The 22,436-nt window shown below is 41.3% G+C and overlaps 1 protein-coding gene across 1 annotated transcript in view; it reads right to left on the bottom strand.

Annotated features, from left to right (window-relative positions):
- Positions 1-2,655: 2,655 nt before the first annotated feature.
- The window catches only part of LOC122673388 (cytosolic beta-glucosidase-like), a 121,224-nt gene continuing 101,443 nt past the window's right edge, over positions 2,656-22,436 (bottom strand). The window contains 1 exon segment of the mRNA XM_043871126.1: positions 2,656-3,521. Coding sequence (XP_043727061.1) covers positions 3,319-3,521 — 203 coding nt within the window. The 3' untranslated portion in view covers positions 2,656-3,318.

Raw genomic sequence — 22,436 nt, 5'->3', positions numbered from 1 at the left:
AAATTGTGAGATTATGTCTCATTGAACAATAAAAATAACAAACCAGTGGCAAAGATGTAATAGAATTTCCTATGTACACCATTTTAATCTTAATATAATTTTCCCTAGTGCATCCACATTTATTGAACCACTACGACCATTTCTTTCTCATTCTGACAAAAGTTGCTGAGAGAATGTACTTTGATACAAATAATTTCCTGATTATGAACATGAAAACAGTCCAGAAATTGACCACAGTGTTTTGTTGTTATTAACTTTTTATTTTGTATTGGAGTATAGCCACTTAACAATGTTGTGGTAGTTTCAGATGAATAGCAAAGGGACTCAACCATACATATACATGCATCCATTCTCCCCCAAACCCTCCCTTGCATCCAGGCTACCACATAAGGGAGAGCAGAGTTCCATGTGGTATACAGTAGTAGGTCCTTGTTGGTTATACATTTTAAATATAGCAGTGACCATAGTGTTTTTTAAAAATGACAGGACATCTGCTCAGGCCTGAAGCCTTAGGAGAATCACAAAATATCTGCCATTTCCTCAAGAAAGCAGAAGGAGAGTACAGAAAACCAACTTCCCCATTTCCTCCTGCGTAAAGTAACTCCATACATTTGTTTCTTTTTTACTTTAAAAAAAAAAAAATGCAGAGACGACTTCCATGACACCCTGATCTAGACTGATGGCCACCTTATGCGAAGAACTGATTCATGTGAAAAGACCCTGATGTTGGGAAAGATTGAAGGCGGGAGGAGAAGGGGACAACAGAGGATGAGATGGTTGGATGGCATCACCGGCTCGATGGACATGAGTTTGAGTAAACTCCGCAAGTTGGTGATGGACAGGGAGGCCTGGCATGCTCTAGTCCATGGGGTCATAAAGAGCTGGACATGACTGAGTGACCGAACTGAACTGAACCGATCTAGACTGTGCTAGACAGAAACAGGGCTGATGCTAGGGAAGAGCCATGGCCAGTAAATATTGAAGGGGCTTAAAGAAGAAGACCATTGGTGTGGCCTCAGTTTCTCAGTCTGCAAAATGGGGTGATAATACTTATCTCACCACTTCAAGCCTGATACATGAATGTTTAGTAAGTATTACTTGAATATGTATGTGAAGGCACAAACTGTACATATGTAAAAGATTCACTGGAGTGAAGCCATGAAGTCCAGAGGGGGCCCTACATCTCCTTCAGGCTTTACTGAGGAAGCTCAGTAAAATATCCAAGTCCAACCACCCTCACATAAATCTTAGACATTTCAAACACCAAGGTACAAACTATACCCTCCTTTGCTTCTGCTCATGTCAGTCAGTTAACTCACGTTTATTTCCTGGTTGTCATCAATGTTCTAATGGATCCTTAATTTTTAAAAATACCCCAAAGTAGAGACTATACCCTGCTCATTCTTTTGTTTTTAATGTGGTGTCACTATTATGCCAAAGCCTTTGACGGTGTAGGTCACAACAAACTGTGGAAAATTCTGAAAGAGACAGGAATACCAGATCACCTTACCTGCCTCCTGAGAAATCTGTATGTAGGTCAAAAAGCAACAGTTAGAACCGGACATGGAACAACAGACTGGTTCCAAATTGGGAAAGGAGTACGTCAAGCCTGTACATTGTCACCCTTCTTATTTAACCTATATTCAGAGTACATCATGCAAAATGCCAGGCTGGATGAAGCACAAGTTGGAATCAAGATTGCTGGGAGAAATATCAATAACCTCATATATAGATGACACCACCCTTATGGTAGAAAGCTAAGAGAAACTAAAGAGCCTCTTGATGAAAGTAAAAGAGGAGAGTGAAAAAGTTGGCTTAAAGCTCAACATTCAAAAAACTAAGATCATGGCATCCAGTCCCATCACTTCATGGCAAACATATGGGGAACAATGGAAACTGTGACAGACTTTATTTTTGGGGTTCCAAAATCACTGCAGATAGTGACTGCAGCCATGAAATTAAAAGACGCTTGCTCCTTGGAAGAAAAGCTATGACCAATATAGACAGCATATTAAAAAGCAGAGACATTACTTTACCAAAAAAGGTCCATCTAGTCAAAGCTATGGTTTTTCCAGTAGTCATGTATGGATGTGAGAGTTGGACTATAAAGAAAGCTGAGTGCCGAAGAATTGATGCTTTTGAACTGTGGTGTTGGAGAAGACTCTTGAGAGTACTTTGGACTGAAAAGAGATTAAACCAGTCCATCCTAAAGGAAATCAGTCCTGAATATTCATTGGAATATTCCTGAGAAAGGTTGAAGGCAGGAGGGGAAGAGGACAACAGAGGATGAGATGGTTGGATGGCATCACCGACTTGCTGGACATGAGTCTGAGCAAGCTCGGGGAGTTGGTGATGGACAGGGAAGCCTGGCGCGCTGCAGTCCATGGCGTCGCAGAGTCGGACACGACTGGGTGACTGAACTAACTAACTAATAGTGTAGAAATCCAACTGCTGTTAAATGACAATGCTCAAATACTTCTTTTGCTATTTGCATTCTGGTTTGTGTTATTAATTTATTATTTTCCAAAAGTTTATCAGGCAAGAGAGACATGTACTTGCTCATGCATAGCTATGTGCCAAACATACGAACCAATCAATTTTATTAAGTAGGTTATTAACTAACTCCTTTGGTGAATAGAATGTATAAAGATATAATGTGACTTTTTTAATGTGCCCTTTATTAATTTTTTTAAATGCTTCATCAGTTCTCTCAAGTCTATTCATAAGTTTTCCAAATGTTCAAATACAATTTCAGATACTCTGCCAGTTCTTTTTCTTTTCAGCTCTGCAGAACTCTCTCCTAAAGTTCTCTGATAATGTGACTAACTTTTAATTTTTATATCTATACTAGATTAAACAGTAGAAAGTTATGGACAGTGGACCTGCTAAGGCAAATAACAGTTCATGTAAACAAAAAAAAAATAGATTCATAAATAAGCCTTCTTAAATTAAGCGGTCTGTTCTTAGAACTGCAAATCATGAGCACACCCTGTTTATAAATTTTGCATTACTTTTTCTAGAAAAAAAAAATCTAAGGATTTAAATTGAAGCTACCAAGTCCATCTGATTTCTTAATACAAAAATCCATTGCAGTGGTTTTCTACTTTTTCAAAAGCCTCATTGATCAAATACAAATAGAATAAAAGCCATCATTAAATAATTTCCAGGCACTACATATTCAGACTTCATGATCACAGATTAGCTGGTAGGACACGCTGGTTACCAAAGCAACCTGAGAGTGTCTGCAGGATCACCAACGCAGACTCCGTTTCCGAGGCAGAGAGTCCTTCTCCAGGTGAAATTACCCAGCTGTGCTTTCTACGGAGGTCCCTCCAGGCCATTGTTTCGGATGATCTTAGCATACTCCTTGGCTGATGTGTAAGGGACTCGGGGTCTTGCTGGATCTTCAAAATCAACGTGGAAGAGACCAAACCGGCTGCTATATCCCTGGTTCCACTCAAAGTTATCCAGGAGAGACCAGGCACAGTATACTTGAAGATTGACTTTGTCAAGTTGGATAGCTAAAATTACACAAACAAAAATGTACCAATTACTCAAAGATTTTATGGAAACATAGACAAAATCATTGATGACCAGTATAGGTGGGTAGCCTTCTCCTGCTGATGATCACAGTGGAAACAGAAGAAGCCTTGTTTCAATCCTCTTTTCCAATTCCCTGTTTTAAACAAGCATGGGCTTCATTTAAGAAGTTAGATTACAATGCCTTGTTATTTGTCAGCTCCCCTTCATCATATGGGGGACCTCTTTAATCTCTGAATTTCAGCCAAGTCCAAGTATATAAAAGATCCAATTTTTATTAAAAGTGTAAATAAATGAGTAAAGAAATTATGACACTAAAAAAAGTTAAATTACATAATTCTAAACATTTGGGGACTTCCCTGGTAGCACAGTGGATAAGAGACCACCTGCCAATGTCGCGGGCGCAGGTTCCATCCCTGGCACAGGAGGATTCCGCATGCTGGGAAGCAACGATTAATAAGCCGTGTGCCACAACTACTGAGCCTGCCTTCGAGCCTGCTTGCTACAGCTGGACAGGGCCTGGATAAAGCAACGAAGACCCAGTGTAGCAATAAATAAATAAATAAATAAATAAAATTAAATAATGTAAAAAAATATATAGTAACTTTAAAAAATTAAAATAAATATTTGGTGATTCATTCATTTTGAAATGCATTTTGTTCATTCATCCATTTACTCAGTACATGTCTTTTCAATACCTACTATTTTTCAGATATGAAACACACATATACAGAGTTTCTCCTTAGTACCCTAGAACTGCACTCAGTAAAAACACTACTAGCTTCTAAATTCAACTCCAAGATAATCTAGAAAGCTCACTGATAAACTGGAAAAAAGTGATAACATAGCTGAGGAGGCCCCAGGTCTTACTTTGTGTCCTTATGACCAAATTAACGTATATTTTAAAATTCTGGAAGTAGAACCTCCAAAATGAAAAGGACCAGCACAGGGTTCTGGCCGTGCTTTTATCCCAGACTAAGAAGGTACAGAAATGTTAGGGCATTCTCTCTACCCCATGTCTAAACTCAGAGTGGTGCCAAAGAAGTAGACCACCTCCGCTCCAAATGCACATATGTCCAAGCACAATATCCTATATAATTTCATCTGTGGATGCACCAGAGCCCATCCATGGACTCCATAGTAAGATACCAAAGCGTGGAGAATGTTCTAAGTACACTAATTTCTATCTTTTAGTCAGAGAATTAAGCTCATTTTTAATTGGCATCCTCTTAGGTTATATGAATCTTTGCATTGAGCATTTCCTTTTCTTAACACAATAACAAATAAACCTTATCTGTGGGATTCACTAATATTTGTTTTATGGTGCAGAAATTAAAGGGCAGGTTTTCTTTATAAGATAGACATATTCCTAAATAAGTCTGGAGAAGGAAATGGCAACCCACTCCCAGTGTTCTTGCCTGGAGAATCCCACAGACAGAGGATCCTGGCAGGCGACAGTCCATGGGGTTGCAACAAGTTGGAGACGATTTGAACTACTAACACAATTTCTTCCTAAATATGTTAGATGAAAATGAGCATTTATACAGTAAATCAAATTTTAATTTTACCAGGGATTGCTTTCAACGCAAATGACTCCTCTAACTTCAGCAAAGTAAGATCTACCTTTAATTTTTCCTGTCGTATTTCTGTATTTTTCTGGTCTCTCGAAAGTACTATACCCATGAACATGTGTTGATCTCCAAATCTTAGAATTTTTTTTCACTGTGGATATTCCATAGACAAATGGAATTGTTTTTACTATAGATATTCCTTTGACAAAAATTTTCTGACAGGTTAATTGATGCATAACCCCTTGTCCTTTATGCATGGAGGCATGCATGGGGCTTTACCTAGAGAGTGCCCTGTGAATGGCCTCAAGGCAGGAATTAAACCAAACTGGACAGATTCTTTTGCAATGAAGTATTGTAGGAAAATGAAATATATACCATTCAAGCACATCAAGCTTTACAGGAATTAAAACATTTACTAGGTATTCCTTTTCCTTCTACCTGTCCACCTTGCCACATGTGTCTCCTCCCCTATCAGCCACAATCTGCAAATAACAAATTTTTAAATATTCTTCTTATATTTAATTTCTGGATGGCATATATCTAAGAATGAAAATGACCAAAACCAAACACCAGGCAAGAATATAGCAATCTTTTTTGACTGCTTTATAATTCAATGTGGGGACATGTGAAAATCATCACTTTTTCTTTCTCACTTGTAGAACTACTGCTCAACAAGCCAGTCTGCCAGGTATAAAGCCAGACAGTTTCTGAAAGCATGCACAGTCCCACCAATCACGTACAAAAGGATTGATTCATGTAGTAAACTGGGGGATAAAAACGATGCCCTGCCTGCTTGGACGGGAACAAAAAGGAAATCTTGACAATTTCATCATTATCTGCCAGGATTTCCGCAGCAGGCACTAAACGGCCCAAGTGACACTGGGGGATATCGCTGCGTTTTCATTGCAGGAACGCCCAGCTAGAGAATTACCTACTTAGGGCTGAGAAGCCACCCTGCTGGAATCCTTCTCGTGGTGCTACCACTGGGAAAAATTACAAAACCGTACGGGAACCTGCATGCCTCTCCTGTTCCAATCTTCTCAACAACAGAAAGAAACCATCCTCGCATTTCTTGTCACTGTGATTTATGAAGTCCCAAATCTATGCAGGAAAAATAACACTGCTGTGAATCCACTCTCTTTCTTTAAGCAGAGTTTCAGGCCAAGTAAACATAGACTGACAAGAACTGCAAATGAGTACCACGCACATGGGGGTGTGAACAGGACACCCACCCGGGAATAACCAGAGTTTGGTTTTGAACTAAAAGACCAGTAGGAAAGGTGTCACGGTCAGCAGGTTGAATATAAAGATGAAAGGATTTCTAATCTCATAGCATTGGAATGCTGTTGAGTCGTTTACAGAGATGTGGATGGACGGGGAATGTGTCATACAGAGCGAAGGAAGTCAGAAAAAGAAAAACAAATATCGTATATTAACACACATATATAGAAGCTAGAAAAATGGTACAGGTGGACCTATTTGCAGAGCAGGAATACAGACACAGATGCAGAGAATGATGGGTGGACACCGGTGGTGGGGGGGATGAGTTGGGAGATTGGGGTTGACGTATATGCACTGCCATGTATTAAACAGACAGCTAGTGGGAACCTGCTGCATAGCACAGGGAGCTCCGCTCGATGCTCTGCGATGAGCTAGATGGGCGCGATGTGGGGGAGGCTCAAGACGTAAGGGATATACGTATACGTGTAGCTGATTCACTTCATTGTACAGCAGAAACCAACACAATATTGTAAAATAACTATACCCCAATTAAAAAAAGGTGCAAGGAAGAAAAATATCTAAGGTTGATTAATATATTATAGCCTCTGGCTGTTCTCATTACAACTCCAGTGTTATAATATGCATACACACACACGCATGCACACACATGCACACATACACTCACTGCCCAGTGTTGGCCAAAATGAAAAGGTTGAGGAGGCAGTCCTTCACCAGACTGCTCTCTCTGCTGACACAACTTCAAGTTCAAAGTGTTCCCAAAACCCTGCTCAGTTTCAGTAATTTGCTACAAGAACTCTCTAGAACTCACAGAAACCTCTTATAGTCAAGGTTATGGTTTGTTCAGCAAAGGATCCATATAAAATAAGCCAAAGGAAGAGGCACACAGATCAGAAACCGATGGGCTTCAAACAGAAAGTTTTCATTGTCTTTTTCCCTAGGAGTCAGGACAACTCGCCCTCTTGGTGCTCACATGTGACCACACACACAGCATTGCCAACCAGAGGCTCATCTGAGCTTCAGTGTCCAGAGGTTTCATTGTAACAGTGTTATCAACATATTGGCATGATCGACTGATTGTTCATGCGAATGAACTCAATTCCCAGGTCAAGTGACACTGTGTGACCCAAAGCCCCCCACTCAGGCCCAGAGTCGGTCTTCTAGTGTGACTAGCCCTCACCCTAAACAAAGACATTCTGTCATATAGCAATAGATTTTTCACCCAGAAGCTGAGGACAAAGGGCAATCTACTCTTTGGCCAAAATCAAATTCTTTACTACGCACACACACCTATTTTAGAAGCTGACCATTTCATGGTATTGTGCAGATTCTTCTCAATTTACTGACCTAAGTGGTGTCGTGATTATGCCTATGTGCTGCTGCTGTACAGAGCAGGGAGAATAGAAAGGAGAGATAAGAAAGCCTTCCTCAGCGATCAATGCAAAGAAATAGAGGAAAACAATAGAATGGGAAAGTCTGGAGATCTCTTCAAGAAAATTAGAGATACCAAGGGAACGTTTCATGCAAAAATGGGCACAATAAAGGACAGAAATGGTAGGGACCTAACAGAAGCAGAATATATTAAAAAGAGGTGGCAAGAATACACAGAAGAACTATACAAAAAAGATCTTCATGACCCAGATAATCACAATGGTGTGGTCACCAAGCTAGAGCCAGATATCCTGGACTGTGAAGTCAAGTGGGCCTTAGGAAGCATCCTATCAATAAAGCTAGTGGAGGTGATGGAATTCCAGTTGAGCTATTTCAAATCCTAAATGATGATGCTGGTAAAGTGCTGCACTCAATATGCCAGCAAATTTGGAAAACACAGCAATGGCCACAGGACTGGAAAAGGTCAGTTTTTTTTCCAATCCCAAAGAAAGGCAATGCCAAAGAATGCTCAAACTACCACACAATTGTACTCATCTCACATGCTAGTAAAGTAATGCTCAAAATTCTCCAAGCCAGGCTTCAACAGTACATGAACTGTGACCTTCCAGATGTGCAAGTTGAATTTAGAAAAGGCAGAGAAACCAAGGATCAAATTGCCAACATCTGCTGGATCATTGAGAAAGCAAAAGAGTTTCAGAAAAACATCTATTTCTGCTTTATTGACTACGCCAAAGCCTTTGACTGTGTGGATCACAGCAAACTGTGGAAAATTCTGAAAGAGATGGAAATACCAGACCACCTGACCTGCCTCTTGATAAACCTGTTTGCAGGTCAGGAAGCAACAGTTAGAACTGGACATGGAACAACAGACCAGTTCCAAATCAGGAAAGGAGTACATCAAGGATGTATGCTGTCATCCTGCTAATTTAACTTATATGCAGAGTACATCATGAGAAACGCTGGGCTGGATGAAGCACAATCTGGAATCAAGATTGCCGGGAGAAATATCAATAACCTCAGATGTGTAGATGATATCACTTTTATGGCAGAAAGTGAAGAAGAACTAAAGAGCCTCTTGATGAAAGTGAAAGAGGAGAGTGAAAAAGTTGGCTTAAAACTCAACATTCAAAAAACTAAGATCATGGCATCTGGTCCCATCACTTCATGGCAAATAGATGGGGAAACAGTGACAGACTTTATTTTGGGGGACTCCAAAATCACTGCAGATGATGATTGCAGCCATGAAATTAAAAGACACTTGCTCCTTGGAAGAAAAGTTATGACTGACCTAGACAGCATATTAGAAAGCAGAGACATTATTTTGCCAACAAAGGTCCATCTAGACAAAGCTATGGTTTTTCCAATAGTTATGTATGGATGTGAGAGTTGGGCTATAAAGAAAGCTGAGCACCAAGGAATTGATGCTTTTGAACTGTGGTGTTGGAGAAGACTCTTGAGAGTACCTTGGACTGCAAGGAGATCCAACCAGTCCTTCCTAAAAGAAATCAGTCCTGAATATTCATCGGAAGGACTGTTGCTGAAGCTGAAACTCCAATACTTTGGCCACCTGATGGGAAGAACTAACTCACTGGAAAAGACCCTGATGCTGGGAAAGATTGAAGGCAAGAGGAGAAGGGGACGAAAGAGGATGAGATGGTTGGATGGCATCACCAACTCAATGGACATGAGTTTGAGTAAACTCTGGGAGTTGGTGATGGACAGGGCGTGTTGCGATTCATGGGGTCACAAAGAGTCAGACACGACTGAGCGACTGAACTGAACTGAACTGCTGCTGTTGCCGTTTAGTCGCTAAATCGTGTCCAACTCTTTGCGACCCCAAGGACTGGAGCTCGCCAGGTTCCTCTGTCCAGGGGATGTCCCAGCAAGAATACTGGAGTGGGTTGCCATTTCCTTCTGCAGAGGATCTTCCCAACGCAGGGATAGAACCTGGGTCTCCTGCGTTGGCAAGGCAGGCTCTTCTACCTGCTGGGCCACCTGGGAAGCCCGTGCTTGTGTATCTCATGTTACAAAGGGCTAGAAAGCAGGCACTCAGAATCAATGCAATTTAGTTCCCCACAGTTTATAAAGAGATAATCTTTGTTTTCAAGATTGCCGAAGACTTCTATAAGACATCCATGAATGTGACACAGCTATTAAGCTACAAAACAAACTAATCCACAGACCCAAGCTGCCAGGAAAAGAATCAGTGGACAGGTCCACAACAGTGCAAAAGACAGCAACTTCACAGGGAAAAAGAAGAGAGATAAAGCCCAAAAATGGATGAGAAGAAAAAATTATAGGCTTCTAAATTTTCATGTGTCAAGTAACAGAAGACTACACTACCCAATAAAGTAGTGAAAATAACTAAACATGCTGGATAAATTTTTTTAAACAAATCTTCCAAACAGTGGAAAGCTGACAGTTTCACAGGGACTTAGCAGGACAAAGCAGGAAGTGAGAACTGAGATTGGTGGGCATGGCAGCTACTTTTCCATGATGAAATTTTCCAATCTTAGAAAATCAGAAACTTTTTCTCTTTTCTGGAGTGAGAATAGGTGTCAAAGAATTGTAGTTTGAGAACTCACACACAGAAAGCAAAGATCCCAAAAGACTAAAACTTCAGGGTAAGGGTGAGCCAGAAGGAAACTGATCACTGGAAAATCACAAGTCACCTGGTGGTTCAGAAAATGTCAAGCAATATGACTGACGTCCTTATAAGAAGAGAGAGTCACCGGGGTGCATGACCACAAAGGAAAAACCAGAGAGGACACAGTGAGAAAGCACTTATCCAAAAGCCAAACAGAGAACTCAGGAGAAGTCAAACCTGCTGATATCTGAATTTTGGACTTCCAGCTTCCAGAACTGTGGGGAAAAAAATTTCTGTTGTTTAAGGCACCCAGTCTGTAGCATTTTGTTACAGCATCCCTTAGCAAACTAATATAGGTTGAGGATGGAGAATTTCTGTTCTTAATAAATTCCCTGAGTGATTTTTATATTTAATCAAGTTTGAGGCTCATAAACCTAGGATAAGCTCTGATGGGCAACTACAAATTTTGAAACCCAGCTCCCAACCCCAGAGCCATTCTCTAGAGGCATAAAAGTGTTGGACAATCTCCATCAGCCCCTCTCCTCAACAGTCATAGCTGCAGGAGCTCTATACAGAGACACAACCATGTGAGGGCCATAGCTTTCAGACATGGAGGACCACTGTGAGACTGAGGGGAAGATGCAGCATGCTTAGGAGCATCAGATGCCTTTTCATCCCACTGCTTAGTCCATACTGAGCCTTATCCCAGCAGATCACGGGAAACCATCTCAATTCACCACGTGGAATGGGCTGATTGGATGCTCATACAAAAGATGTGTGCATCCAAAGCCCATGAGTGTGTCTTTATTTGGAAAAAAGGGTCTTTGCAAATGCAAATGAAGGAGCTCAAGATGAGATCATCATGCATAATGTGTCTGTGCATGCTCAGTCATGTCTGACTCTGCAATCCCATGGATTGCGCCCCACCAGGCGCCTCTGTCCATGGAATTTTCCAGGCAAGAATACTGACGTGGGTTGCCACTTCCTATTCCAGGAGATCTTGCCAACTCAGGGTTTGAACCCATGTCTCCTGAGTCTCCTGTATTTGCAGGTGGATTCCTTCCACTGAGCCACCTGGGAAGCCTCTATCATGCATAATGGTGAGTCCTAAATACAGTGACAAGTGCCCTTAAAAGAGAAAGAGAGGAGTTATACAAGGAAAAAGGCAAGGTGAAGAGAGGCAGAGACTGGAGGGATCTCCTGCAAGCCAAGGAACGCCAAGGCAGCCACCAGTAGAGAAGCTGGTAGAGCGGCTTGTACCCAGGGCTTTCCCAGGTGGCACTGGTAGTAACGAATCTGCCTGCCAATGCAGAAGTATGGTACGGATTCTCCCTCAGAACCTCCAGAAGTTGCTGATCTTACTGATAAGCCTTCGCTTCAGACTTCTGGCCTCCAGACCTCTGAGAGAAGACATTTACGCTGTTTAAGCCACCAAGTTTGTAGTAATTTGTTTCAGCAGCCACAGCAAACAGACACACCAGACTCTCTGGGGTAGATGCCAACTGGGTTTCAAGTCCCAAACCACCCACCTGATTCTGCTGAGTGCTTGTGAGAATCCCTCTCAAGGCCCACAAAACTGGAGAGAGTAAGCCTTCCCGGGACACAATTCAAAGCAGATTTTCTGGCATTTGTCCCATACACGAACTTTGAAAATGTGTCTCTCAGAGTCTGGTGGATATGCACCACAGCTCTACAACTGGCGGACAGCTTTAGCTGTTAAACAGTTCCTGAGAGAACTGGCACGCCAGCCGTTTCCCCTTTCTTTAAAAAAATAAAATAAAACAACATCAGGAAGATCTAAACATAGAAAATGCATAATAAGCCCTCCCCTCCCACCCCTGACAACTCCAGGTGAGTACCAGTGGCTGGACAGCATCTGTGAAAATGCCCAAATAATCCTGAAGCTGGAGGCCCCACCTACACATGGGAACTCTTCAAAGCAAAAACTAGGACTCTCTGAAAAAACAGTCTTTGAAAAGCAAAGGCTACTTTATAAATATTTTATAGGAAGATGACAGTTAACCAGAAATGAGCTTAAAGATTTCTTAATTATCTACATTGCTCCTATTACTTAGATTAGATTAGGGTGGGGGGTGGAAATAAATAGCAAGCAGATGAAAGATATCATATAAAGCTGTATTTTTATTTAATTATAAAGTTGATGGGCGGATAGGTACACATTTGGAGTCACCTTCTGTAGTTTCTCCATCAATATTACTTTTACAGTTACCTCCGCTACACTACGTAAATTCTTATAAGAACCAAAGTTCTCAACACATAAAATTGTCTTCGATCAGAAAAGCTGCCTTCCATGTCCGACTCCCTCCCTTTCTCTCTTCCTTCCTTCTTTTCTTTCCTTCTGGGACTTACTTTCCCTTTCTGTAAAATGAGGTTTATTTATAGCATGTTCTTCCAAGGATTGTGGTGGGTATTAAATCAATATAAAGCTCTATGTATAATGCCTAGTTTATAGTAAATACTCAATATACACTACTTGTTGGTACTGTTATTCTTGTTATTTCTCTCAGAGTCTGAAAAGGCAATGAATGAAATCTGTTTTTTCTCTTCCTCCCATCTGTCTCCAAACAGCTTTCAGAGCATGTAGAGTCAGCACAAAACTGTTCAATGCTGAGAACCAGAGAAAGCAGGGCATCAAGGGAAGTGCGGCATCTGGGGCAGGGTTTGTGCCTGGTGGAAAGGGTCAGTTGTGGGTCAAGAAAAATAAATCACTGAAGACAGCGGCCTTAGGGTGAAGCTTCCAGAAATACCGGATGTTGCTGAAGCCTCCCTGCATCAGTACACTTGGAGGTGGGAACAGCATCACTTCAGGTTTCAGGGATCCACATCCATCCTTGGGGCTTCCTCAGTGGCTCAGTGGTAAAGAACCCACCTGCCAATGCAGGAGCCACAGGAGATGCGGGTTCGATTCTGGGTTGGGAAGATCCCGTGGAGTAGGAAATGGCAACCCACTCCAGTATTCTTGCCTGGACAATCCCATGGACAGAGGAGCCTAGCGGGCTGCAGTCTGTGTGGTTCTAAGAGTCAAACCCAACTTAGTGATTAAACAGCAACAACACATCCATCCCACATTTATTCAATAAATATATATTGTGTTAGGAATTGGGACCATAAGTGTGAACAAAATAATCAGCCTCTCTTTTTAAAGAGCTTAACAGCCTATATGGAAGACATATCTTAATCAAATTACCACCCTGTGAGCCTTTAATTACAATCTGTGAAAAGCATTATGAAAGGAAAGACGTGGGAACTATGGGAAAGAACAGCATATTAGCTAACATTTATTGAGCACTTGGGTACCACTGTAAGGGTTTCGGGTCTGCGTTAATTCACTTAATCTTTACAGTAAACCTGTGAGTTAGATGAATATCACCATTGTCTTCATTTTACAGAGAAGGGAAGTCATGCACAGAGACGTTTGGTAACCTTTGCAAAATTCAAACATCAAGTAACTAGGGGAGTTAAGACTGGAGCTCAGGCAGGTCTACTGATGGAGCCATGACACTGTACTGAGTCTTTGCTTGTTTTGTTTAAAATCCCAAGTTTCTTTTTTTAAAATTTTTAAATTTGTATATACAGTTTAAAGGTTACTTTCCATTTACAGATGTTACAAAATACTGGCTCTATTCCCCATGTTGTACAATACCTCCTGGAGCCTATCTCACACCCAATAGTTTGTACCTCCCACTCCCCCACTCATACACTGCCCCTCCCTCACCACGGCTCACCACTAATTTGTTCCCTATATATCTGTGAGTCTTGTTTCTTTTTTGTTATATTCATTGGCTTGTTGCAGTATTAGATTCTACACATAAATAGTAGTATATAGTATTTGTCTCTGTCTGAATTATTTCACTTAGTATAATGCCCTCCAAGTCCATCCACATTGCTGTAAATGGCAAAATTTCATTCTTTCTTATGGCTAAGTAGTATTCCATTGTGTATATGTGTGTGTGTGTGTATTATCTACCACATCTTCTCTATCCATTCCTCTCTATCCATTCATCAATTAATGGACACTAGATTGATTCCATCCTTTGGTAATTCTTTGGCAATTGTAAATAATGTTGCTATGACCATTGGGGTGCGTGTATCTTTTCAAATGAGTGATTTGGGGTTTTTGTGATATATACCCAGGAGTGGAATTGCTGGGTCATATGGCAGCAAGAATGTGGATAGAAGGGAACACTCTTTCACTGTTTGTGGGAATGTATCATGGTGCAGCCACTGTGGAAAACAGTATGGAGGTTTCTCAGAAAACTAAACATAGAACTACTATCCTAAGTCTTGACAATATGCTATAGTGGAAAGATCTTAGTCAGGAAGGGTGGGAGAACAGGACAGAGGGAAATGGAAACAGTTTCTTGGAATGAACTAGAGCTGAGAGCTCAAAGACTAGCCAGACTTATCAAATGCTCCCAGCCAGGTTCTTTCTTACTTGTAAGTAATAGAAGCTGACCTTGACTGACAAAGCAAGAAAGAGGTGAAGTGGCAGTTGAGCGGCTCAGGAGCGGCGGCCGAGAGGACATACCCCACGTCCAAGGTAAAAGCAGCAGCTTCGTTTTCCTGGAGCAGCTGTGAAGAGATACCCCACATCCAAGGTACGAGAAACCCAAGGAAGATGGTAGGCCCTGAGAGAGGGCATCAGAGGGCAGACAGAAAACTAGCCAATCTGATCACAGGACCACAGTCTTGTCTAACTCAATGAAACTAAGCCATGCCATGTGGGGCCACCCAGGACGGATGGGTCATGGGGCAGAGGTCTGACAGAATGTGGTCCACTGGAGAAGGGACTGGCAAACCACTTCAGTATTCTTGCCTTGAGAACCCCATGAACAGTATGAAAAGGCGAAAAGATAGGACACTGAAAGATGAACTCCCCAGGTCAGTAGGTGCCCAATATACTACTGGAGATCAGTGGAGAAATAACTCCAGAAAGAATGAAAGGATGGAGCCAAAGCAAAAATAACACCCAGTTGTGGGTGTGACTGGTGATAGAAGCAAAGTCCTATGCTGTAAAGAGCAATATTGCGTAGGAACCTGGAATGTCAGGTCCATGAATCAAGGCAAATTGGAAGAGGTCAAACAGGAGATGGCAAGAGTGAACACGGACATTATAGGAATCAGCGAACTAAAATGGACTGGAATGGGTGAATTTAACTCAGATGACCATTTTATCTACTACTGTGGGCAGGAATCCCTTAGAAGAAATGGAGTAGCCATTATAGTCAAGAAAAGAGTCCGAAATGCAGTACTTGGATGCAGTCTCAAAAATGACAGAATGATCTCTGTTCATTTCCAAGGCAAACCTGTGGCTCTAGAGGTAGAAAAATAGGTAAATAAAAAATGATAAAACTGACTGTGACAGCAAAAGAAAAAATGTATCGTTTTGCTCTAAAACGGATTCAGGGCTTTAGAATTATAATTTGTCAATCCTTTCTTAAATCCACAAAATATACCATAGAGCATCTACTCTATACCAGTTACTATTTTAGGCAGAGTGATTCTCACTGGGGGTTGGGAGGAGGAATCTAATGCAGACCTTCGCCCTGGAGGTGAAGTAGAAGAGCAAAGACCCCATTAATCTCTCTGCTATGTGCATTCACTCAACACCATTCATTTCCCTGTTATAACAGGAATAAGACACGGATATAACTATTTGTTCAGTGCTGTCTTCTACTCCAGACTCAGAGCTCCATGAGGGCAGGCAGCACATAGATTTTATATTCCCAAAACCTAGCACAGTGGCTGGCGAAGGATCATCTTCTAGTGAGTATCACTTAAATGAGTGAATGACTACAAATAGATATAGAACACTGAACAAAATGTTTGCAAGGTAAGAGTAGACAAAAGGTCATTCTCAAGAGGGCAAGAGTATCTTCTTGACCAAGATGACAAATTTCAACTCCAAATTCAACTTGTCCAAATAAAGAGGAAGACATATCTCCTTACAATCTGATCAACTCATTGGGCATTTTATATGCTGAAATATTTTTCTATGATCACTTGACTTCAGGAACATGTCTCTCGTCAGTTACTGGTATTCCTATACCTATACAATACACGTTGAATAAATTATACTTAAGTGAAGTCGCTCAGTTGTGTCTGACTCTTTGTGACCCCATGGACGGTAGCCTACAAGGATCCTCCATCCATGGGTTTTCCAGGCAAGAGTACTGGAGTGGGCTGTCATTTCCTCCTCCAGGGGATCTTCCCAACCCAGGGGTCAAACCCGGGTCTCCCACATTGTAGGCAGATGCTTTACCGTCTGAGCCACCAGGGAAGTCAAATTATACTAAGTACCCCTTAAAAGGGCTTCCCTGGGGCTCAGTTGTAAAGAATCCACCTGCCAATGCAGGAGATGTGATTTTGATCCCTGGGTCAGGAACATCCTCTGGAGGAGGAAATGGCAAGTCACTCCAGTATTCTTGCCTGAAGAACTCCAAGGACAGAGGAGTCTAGCATGTTATAGTCCATGGGGTCGCTAAAGAGTCAAATACAACTTAGAAACTAAACAACAACCCCTTAAATTGCCATTCTCAGAGGAGTTAATATCTCCTTTTGTTAATGACAAAGGAAAAGAAAGTAAGCATTAGCCATCTCCTCACCACAATAATACTACAAAAACATTTCAAGTGCTTGCATTTAATGACCCCTGTAATTGCACAGAGTTGAGAGATACAGGAAAGTGAGCAACAGAGAGTTGGGAAGACAGAACAGTGACATGCCTTTAAAATACTACCATGTACGTTTTCATATTGGCATCAAGTTCAAGCTCAGGTGGGTACACCTCACCCAGACTGCCTGTCGTGGCCTATTGCACAAGTCTCGCTAGTCTGCTTTTTAAGGACAAGGAAGGACACTGCTTGGTGATGTGGCCACAAGCTGTTCAGGGAAGAGACTTTGGTCAGCACATTTCAGCTCCTGAGCAGGGCTGGGTTCATTTCAGAGAGCCACATAAAATAAATAATCATGCAAAAGCAGATTCGTTCTGATAGGGCTCTGACAGCTGCTCTGAGAGGTGGGTGCTTGCGAGCCCATCTTTCAACAATGAACTGACCCAAAGATCCAGGAAAGCTCCAGACAGGACCATATGGCCTGGAATAAAAACATATTTCAAACTCTGTTTATTATGCATATCTTTCAAAGGTTCACTACTCTGTGATGAAACATTGCACCTGCAAGGCTTTAATAAGCTTCCCTAGCAAGTACAATTATAAAACCCAGGAACCTGAAGAATTTGTCTTCTCTTACACCTAGCCATGTACTGCCCACCAGTGACTGGTCTCATTCTTTTTAATTATATAGGTTTGCAGTATTTTATAAGCTGCGATCAATACTTATTCAGAAAATAAAACTTCTTATAGACCTCGGAGTGAGAGCCTTGAAATATCTCTCTTTAAATTTTGGGGACTGCAACATTACTGTCCATAGAACCCTCTAGTCTGCCTGAAAAGAAAAGCAGCAGTTTAATCATGCACAGGAGAGCATATGACATGAATTGAGGTGGGGCTTCCTTCACCAGCAATGGCCAGGGCAGAGGAGACATGATCAGTTTCTCTTCACAAAATGAGCCCTGTGAGTCCACATTGGATCCAAACATTTGAGAAGTCCAGCTTGTTCATTATTCACTCAACAAATATCGACTGAGCAGCTCTTATGTCAGAATCCAGGTCAGGTATAGAGATTCAAAGATCAACAGTACATAGTTTCTGCCCTCAAGAAATAATGGGGCTTCCCTGGTGGTCCAATGATTAAGAATCTGCCTGCCAATGCATGGGACACAGGTTCGATCCCTGGTCTGGGAAGATTCCACATGCCATCGAGAGACTAAGCCCATGTGCCCTAACTACTGAGCCTGTACTCCAGAGCCTTAGCTCTGCAACAAGAGAAGCCACTGCAATGAGAAGCCCGGGCACCACAAGACAGTAGCCCCTGCTCACCACAACTGGAGGAAGCCCACGCTCAGCAGTGAAGACCCAGCACAGCCAGAAATAAATACATAAATTAAAAAAAAAAAAGAAATGTGGTATCATTGGGAAGACAGATCCAAAAAGAACTGGCTAGAGAACACGAAGAAACACTGGTAGGATAAACCAAAAATCCACATGAAATTCAGAACTTTTTTATTCCTCTACCCTAAAATAGTACACTTGAGACATTTTAGGATTTTAGAAATGGATTTCATGTAAGATGGCTTAGCCTAATCATTTTGCAGAGTGTTAGCATGGCTGCATCTTTCTAAGATCGTATCTTATTCCCCTTGAACCCATGGGGAATTATATCACTGGATTTACATCATAGAAGTATTATATCATACAAACATCAGTGTGAAGAATGTAGGACCAATAGTGGTATATGATACAAATACTTCACTATAAGATTATGCGGTAGACCTGGAGACATATGAAAAAAAGTAATTGTGTCTTCCTAGAGGTGTGATGATGCCATCAGTACATGAGCTTCTTGGACCAGGGGCTGTTACTTCATGAACTTCCCTCATAGCTCAATTGGTAAAGAATCTGCCTGCAATGCAGGAGCTCCTGGTGAGAGAAATACACAAAAGGAGGAAGGGAGGGAGGATGAGAATAAAGGATAAAGGAGGCAAAGAGAAAAGGAAGAGACAAGAGGAAGGGAGGGAAAGAGGGAAGGAGTCAGGAGGGCAGTAATAAACATTTACTTTCTACAATCAATAGCATCTCTAAACTGCTTTTATCTCCAGACTCTCAAGAATGATTCACAAATATGTAGCCAGGACATTAGCTTTCAAGCCTTTTCAGAATCAAGGAGAAGAGCAAAGGATTACCAAAGATGACACCTGATACTGTCTAGACACACACGAAAAGGAACAGCTATGATTTATTGCTAAAAACTGTCCCGTTCACAACAATTCTTAAAGACTGATGCTATTCTGTCCATTATATGGACACAGAAAATGAATCTCAAAGAAAGTAAACATGTTCAAGGTGATTAAGACAATGGGTAACAGAGAAAGGATTAAAACCCAGCTATCTGCCTCCAAAATTCATGTTCTTCCCAATATCCTGTCCTGCCTTCTTCCTGATTCATCTTAATGAACATTCACATCCCTGCTTAGGAAGGTATCCATTTTTTCTCCATTTTACCTATGCTTTGAAAGACTGCTGATCAAAGCCATGTAGGTGGCCATAACAGATGAAGTGTCAAAGGAATTCTGGACAGGTGCCTGATACCAAGCATGTGACTGGCAAGGACCAGTCTAACCAGTATCTCTTCATTTGACCTTGCTGTCTCTCGAGTATCAGTTAAACTTCTCTGGTTCTGAGTATTTAAAAAAAAATAGTCCTAAGAAACATCAGCAGAAACAGAGAGAGTAGAGCATGTGCATTGGGAATGGAAAACCTTTAATTTTACTGTGAACTGCATGGCAAAGAAAATCATCAAACCAAGAGAGATGGGGTCAACAGATTTTTGTTTTTCTCATGCTTATGCCAGAATTCTACAAGTATTTTAACTCCATTTTTTCTCTTGATGATGTTTTTGTTTAGATGATAATAAGTCCACTCTTATATTAGCTACTTCACTGAGATCAAGAAAACCTATAGACCATCTCTTCCACCTAAACTTTCATTGACTACCTCTAAGAGAAATTTTCTTGAATGAAGGATGGGGTGAATTCACTTGCATTTGGAGCTAATAAGACAGTAGTAATTCTTGCTGAAGCTGAAACTCCAATACTTTGGCCACCTCATGCGAAGAGTTGACTCATTGGAAAAGACCCTGATGCTGGGAGGGATTGGGGGCAGGAGGAGAAGGGGACGACAGAGGATGAGATGGCTGGATGGCATCACCGACTCGATGGGCATGAGTTTGAGTAAACTCCGGGAGTTGGTGATGGACAGGGAGGCCTGGCGTGCTGCCATTCATGGGGTCGCAAAGAGTCGGACACGACTGAGTGACTGAACTGAACTGAATTCCCGTTTACTGAATACTGAGCACACTTTTAAAGTTTTATATGCATATTTAATTTACTCTTCCCAACAATACCATTATATAAGGTGGACACTCGTTATTCCCACTTTACAAAATGAGAAAAATGATGTAAGGATGCTGTGTCATTTGCCCCAAGGTCATGCATCTGATAATACACGTCAAGGATGACCTTTGTAAATCTCTGGCAGAGTGAAGAGGATAGCAACTTGGAGATGATTCTTGAAGGACAACTACATCATCTTATTTTCATTGGGCATAATATTTATTCTTTCATTCAAATTCTTTCAATTTATTGTTGTTGTTTTTTTTCTCAAGCCAATGGAATACAGAAACAAATACGATGAGATACTAATTCTCAAGTGTTTCTCTTTCTTTGAAGGAAGAGAAATACGTAAAGGAGTAATTGGGATAGATGCAATCAGGGCAAACACTGGGCATGGTGGGGGCACAAAAGAGGAACTGTTAACTCAAGGCATCAGCAACACGATGTCAGATAAGGTTTCTTTAGACTAGCTGATGCTAGAATGAATAACCTTGAAGGGCAGTTAGAATGTAATGGGGAGGAAAAGGCCAGAAAGCACAAGAAAAAGACAAGGACACATTCTGGAGAACTATATCTAATTCGATGTGGCACAAGGCATCAATAAAGACAAAAGGGCAAGAGTGACCCGGGGGAGTATGTAAAAAGTATGTAAAAAGCCGTGTTTTGAGAGCCCTTGCTCGCCATGCTAACAAATTGGAATTTTATGCTGAAGGCAATGAGAAACCACCAGGGATTTTAAAGTAGGAGAATGGGAAGAATGAATTGCACTTTAGGACAATCATTCTGGTAGTAGACCAAAGACTGGAGTCTGGGAGGCCAGGGAGGCGGCTGCTAAAGCCTTCTATTTGAGGAAATTGCAATGGCTCAGAGGGAGGGGCACAATACTAGAGATATTAAGAAAGAATCAAATCTTTCAGTCAATTCATTAAGATGAAGGGTTTAGTATGACTTCCAGTTCTATAGCTGTGTCAATTGGATTTAAGAAAGAAAGAGAATTTGGGACTTCCCTGGTGGTCCAGCTGTTAAGACTCCTTGCTTCCAATGCAGGGGGGATGGATTCAATCCCTGGTCGGGGAACTAAGATTCCATATGCACTGAACCTTGCAAGTAAAGCAAGTGAATTGTATGGTATATGAATTATAACTCAATTTTTTTAAAAAGAAAGAATTTAAGAGAAGAATCAGGTTTGGAGAATTAAACATTATAATGCACCTGAGGCTCTACAGTATAAAATAAAACTGACGATAGTGTTTTATCATTTCTTTAAACCACCCTATGAGGTTGGTCTTATCCATCCTCATCTCAGATGAGAGCTCTGAACAGAGAGATCAAGTGACTTGCTCAAGTTCCCACAAATAGCAGAGGGAAGAACTAGAAGTTGAACCCTTTCTAAATCTCATTTTCTCTCCACTACAAAGTCTGATTCATGCAGTAATAGTAGCAAAATAATAATGACGATAGGGAATGTATGTTGAATGCCCAGGCCCTCTTCTGAGAATTTCATATTTAATTTTTAAATTTTTTAACTTCATATTTAATATTTAACTTCATAACTCATTTAATTCCCATGACAATTCCACCCAGTAGGTATTACTGTTAGCTCCATTTTATTTTTATTTTTTTCAATTTTTAGTTTGTATTGGTATATAGCCAATTCACAATGTTATGATAGTTTCAGATCAACAGTGAAGGGACTTAGTCACATATATGCATTCTCCCTAAACTTCCCACCCATCCAGACTGCCACATAACACTGAGCAGAGTCCATGTGCTAGCTCCATTTTATAGCTGAAGCAAATGAGGCACGAAGAAGTGTCAGCAATAAGTGGTATCAATTGGGACCAAAATCTGCCTGTTGCCATCTCCCCTATGGACGGGTCTCGCGCCACAGCGAACAGAACTAGACAGCAGTAAGTCAGTGACCATCTTCGTGTTCCTCAGCAGAAGCCATGGTTTTCTCAAAGCCTGTGAACTAGGAGAAAATCCAGACACAGGTCCTCATTGTTTCAATCCACACATGAAAGTTCACAGCCATCGCCCCACTCCCTCTGCCACCAATTTCTTGAGTCGACCA

The sequence above is a fragment of the Cervus elaphus genome, chromosome 17 (genome assembly GCF_910594005.1).
Source record: "Cervus elaphus chromosome 17, mCerEla1.1, whole genome shotgun sequence".
NCBI lineage: Eukaryota > Metazoa > Chordata > Mammalia > Artiodactyla > Cervidae > Cervus > Cervus elaphus.
This window is presented reverse-complemented; position numbering and strand designations above follow the sequence as displayed.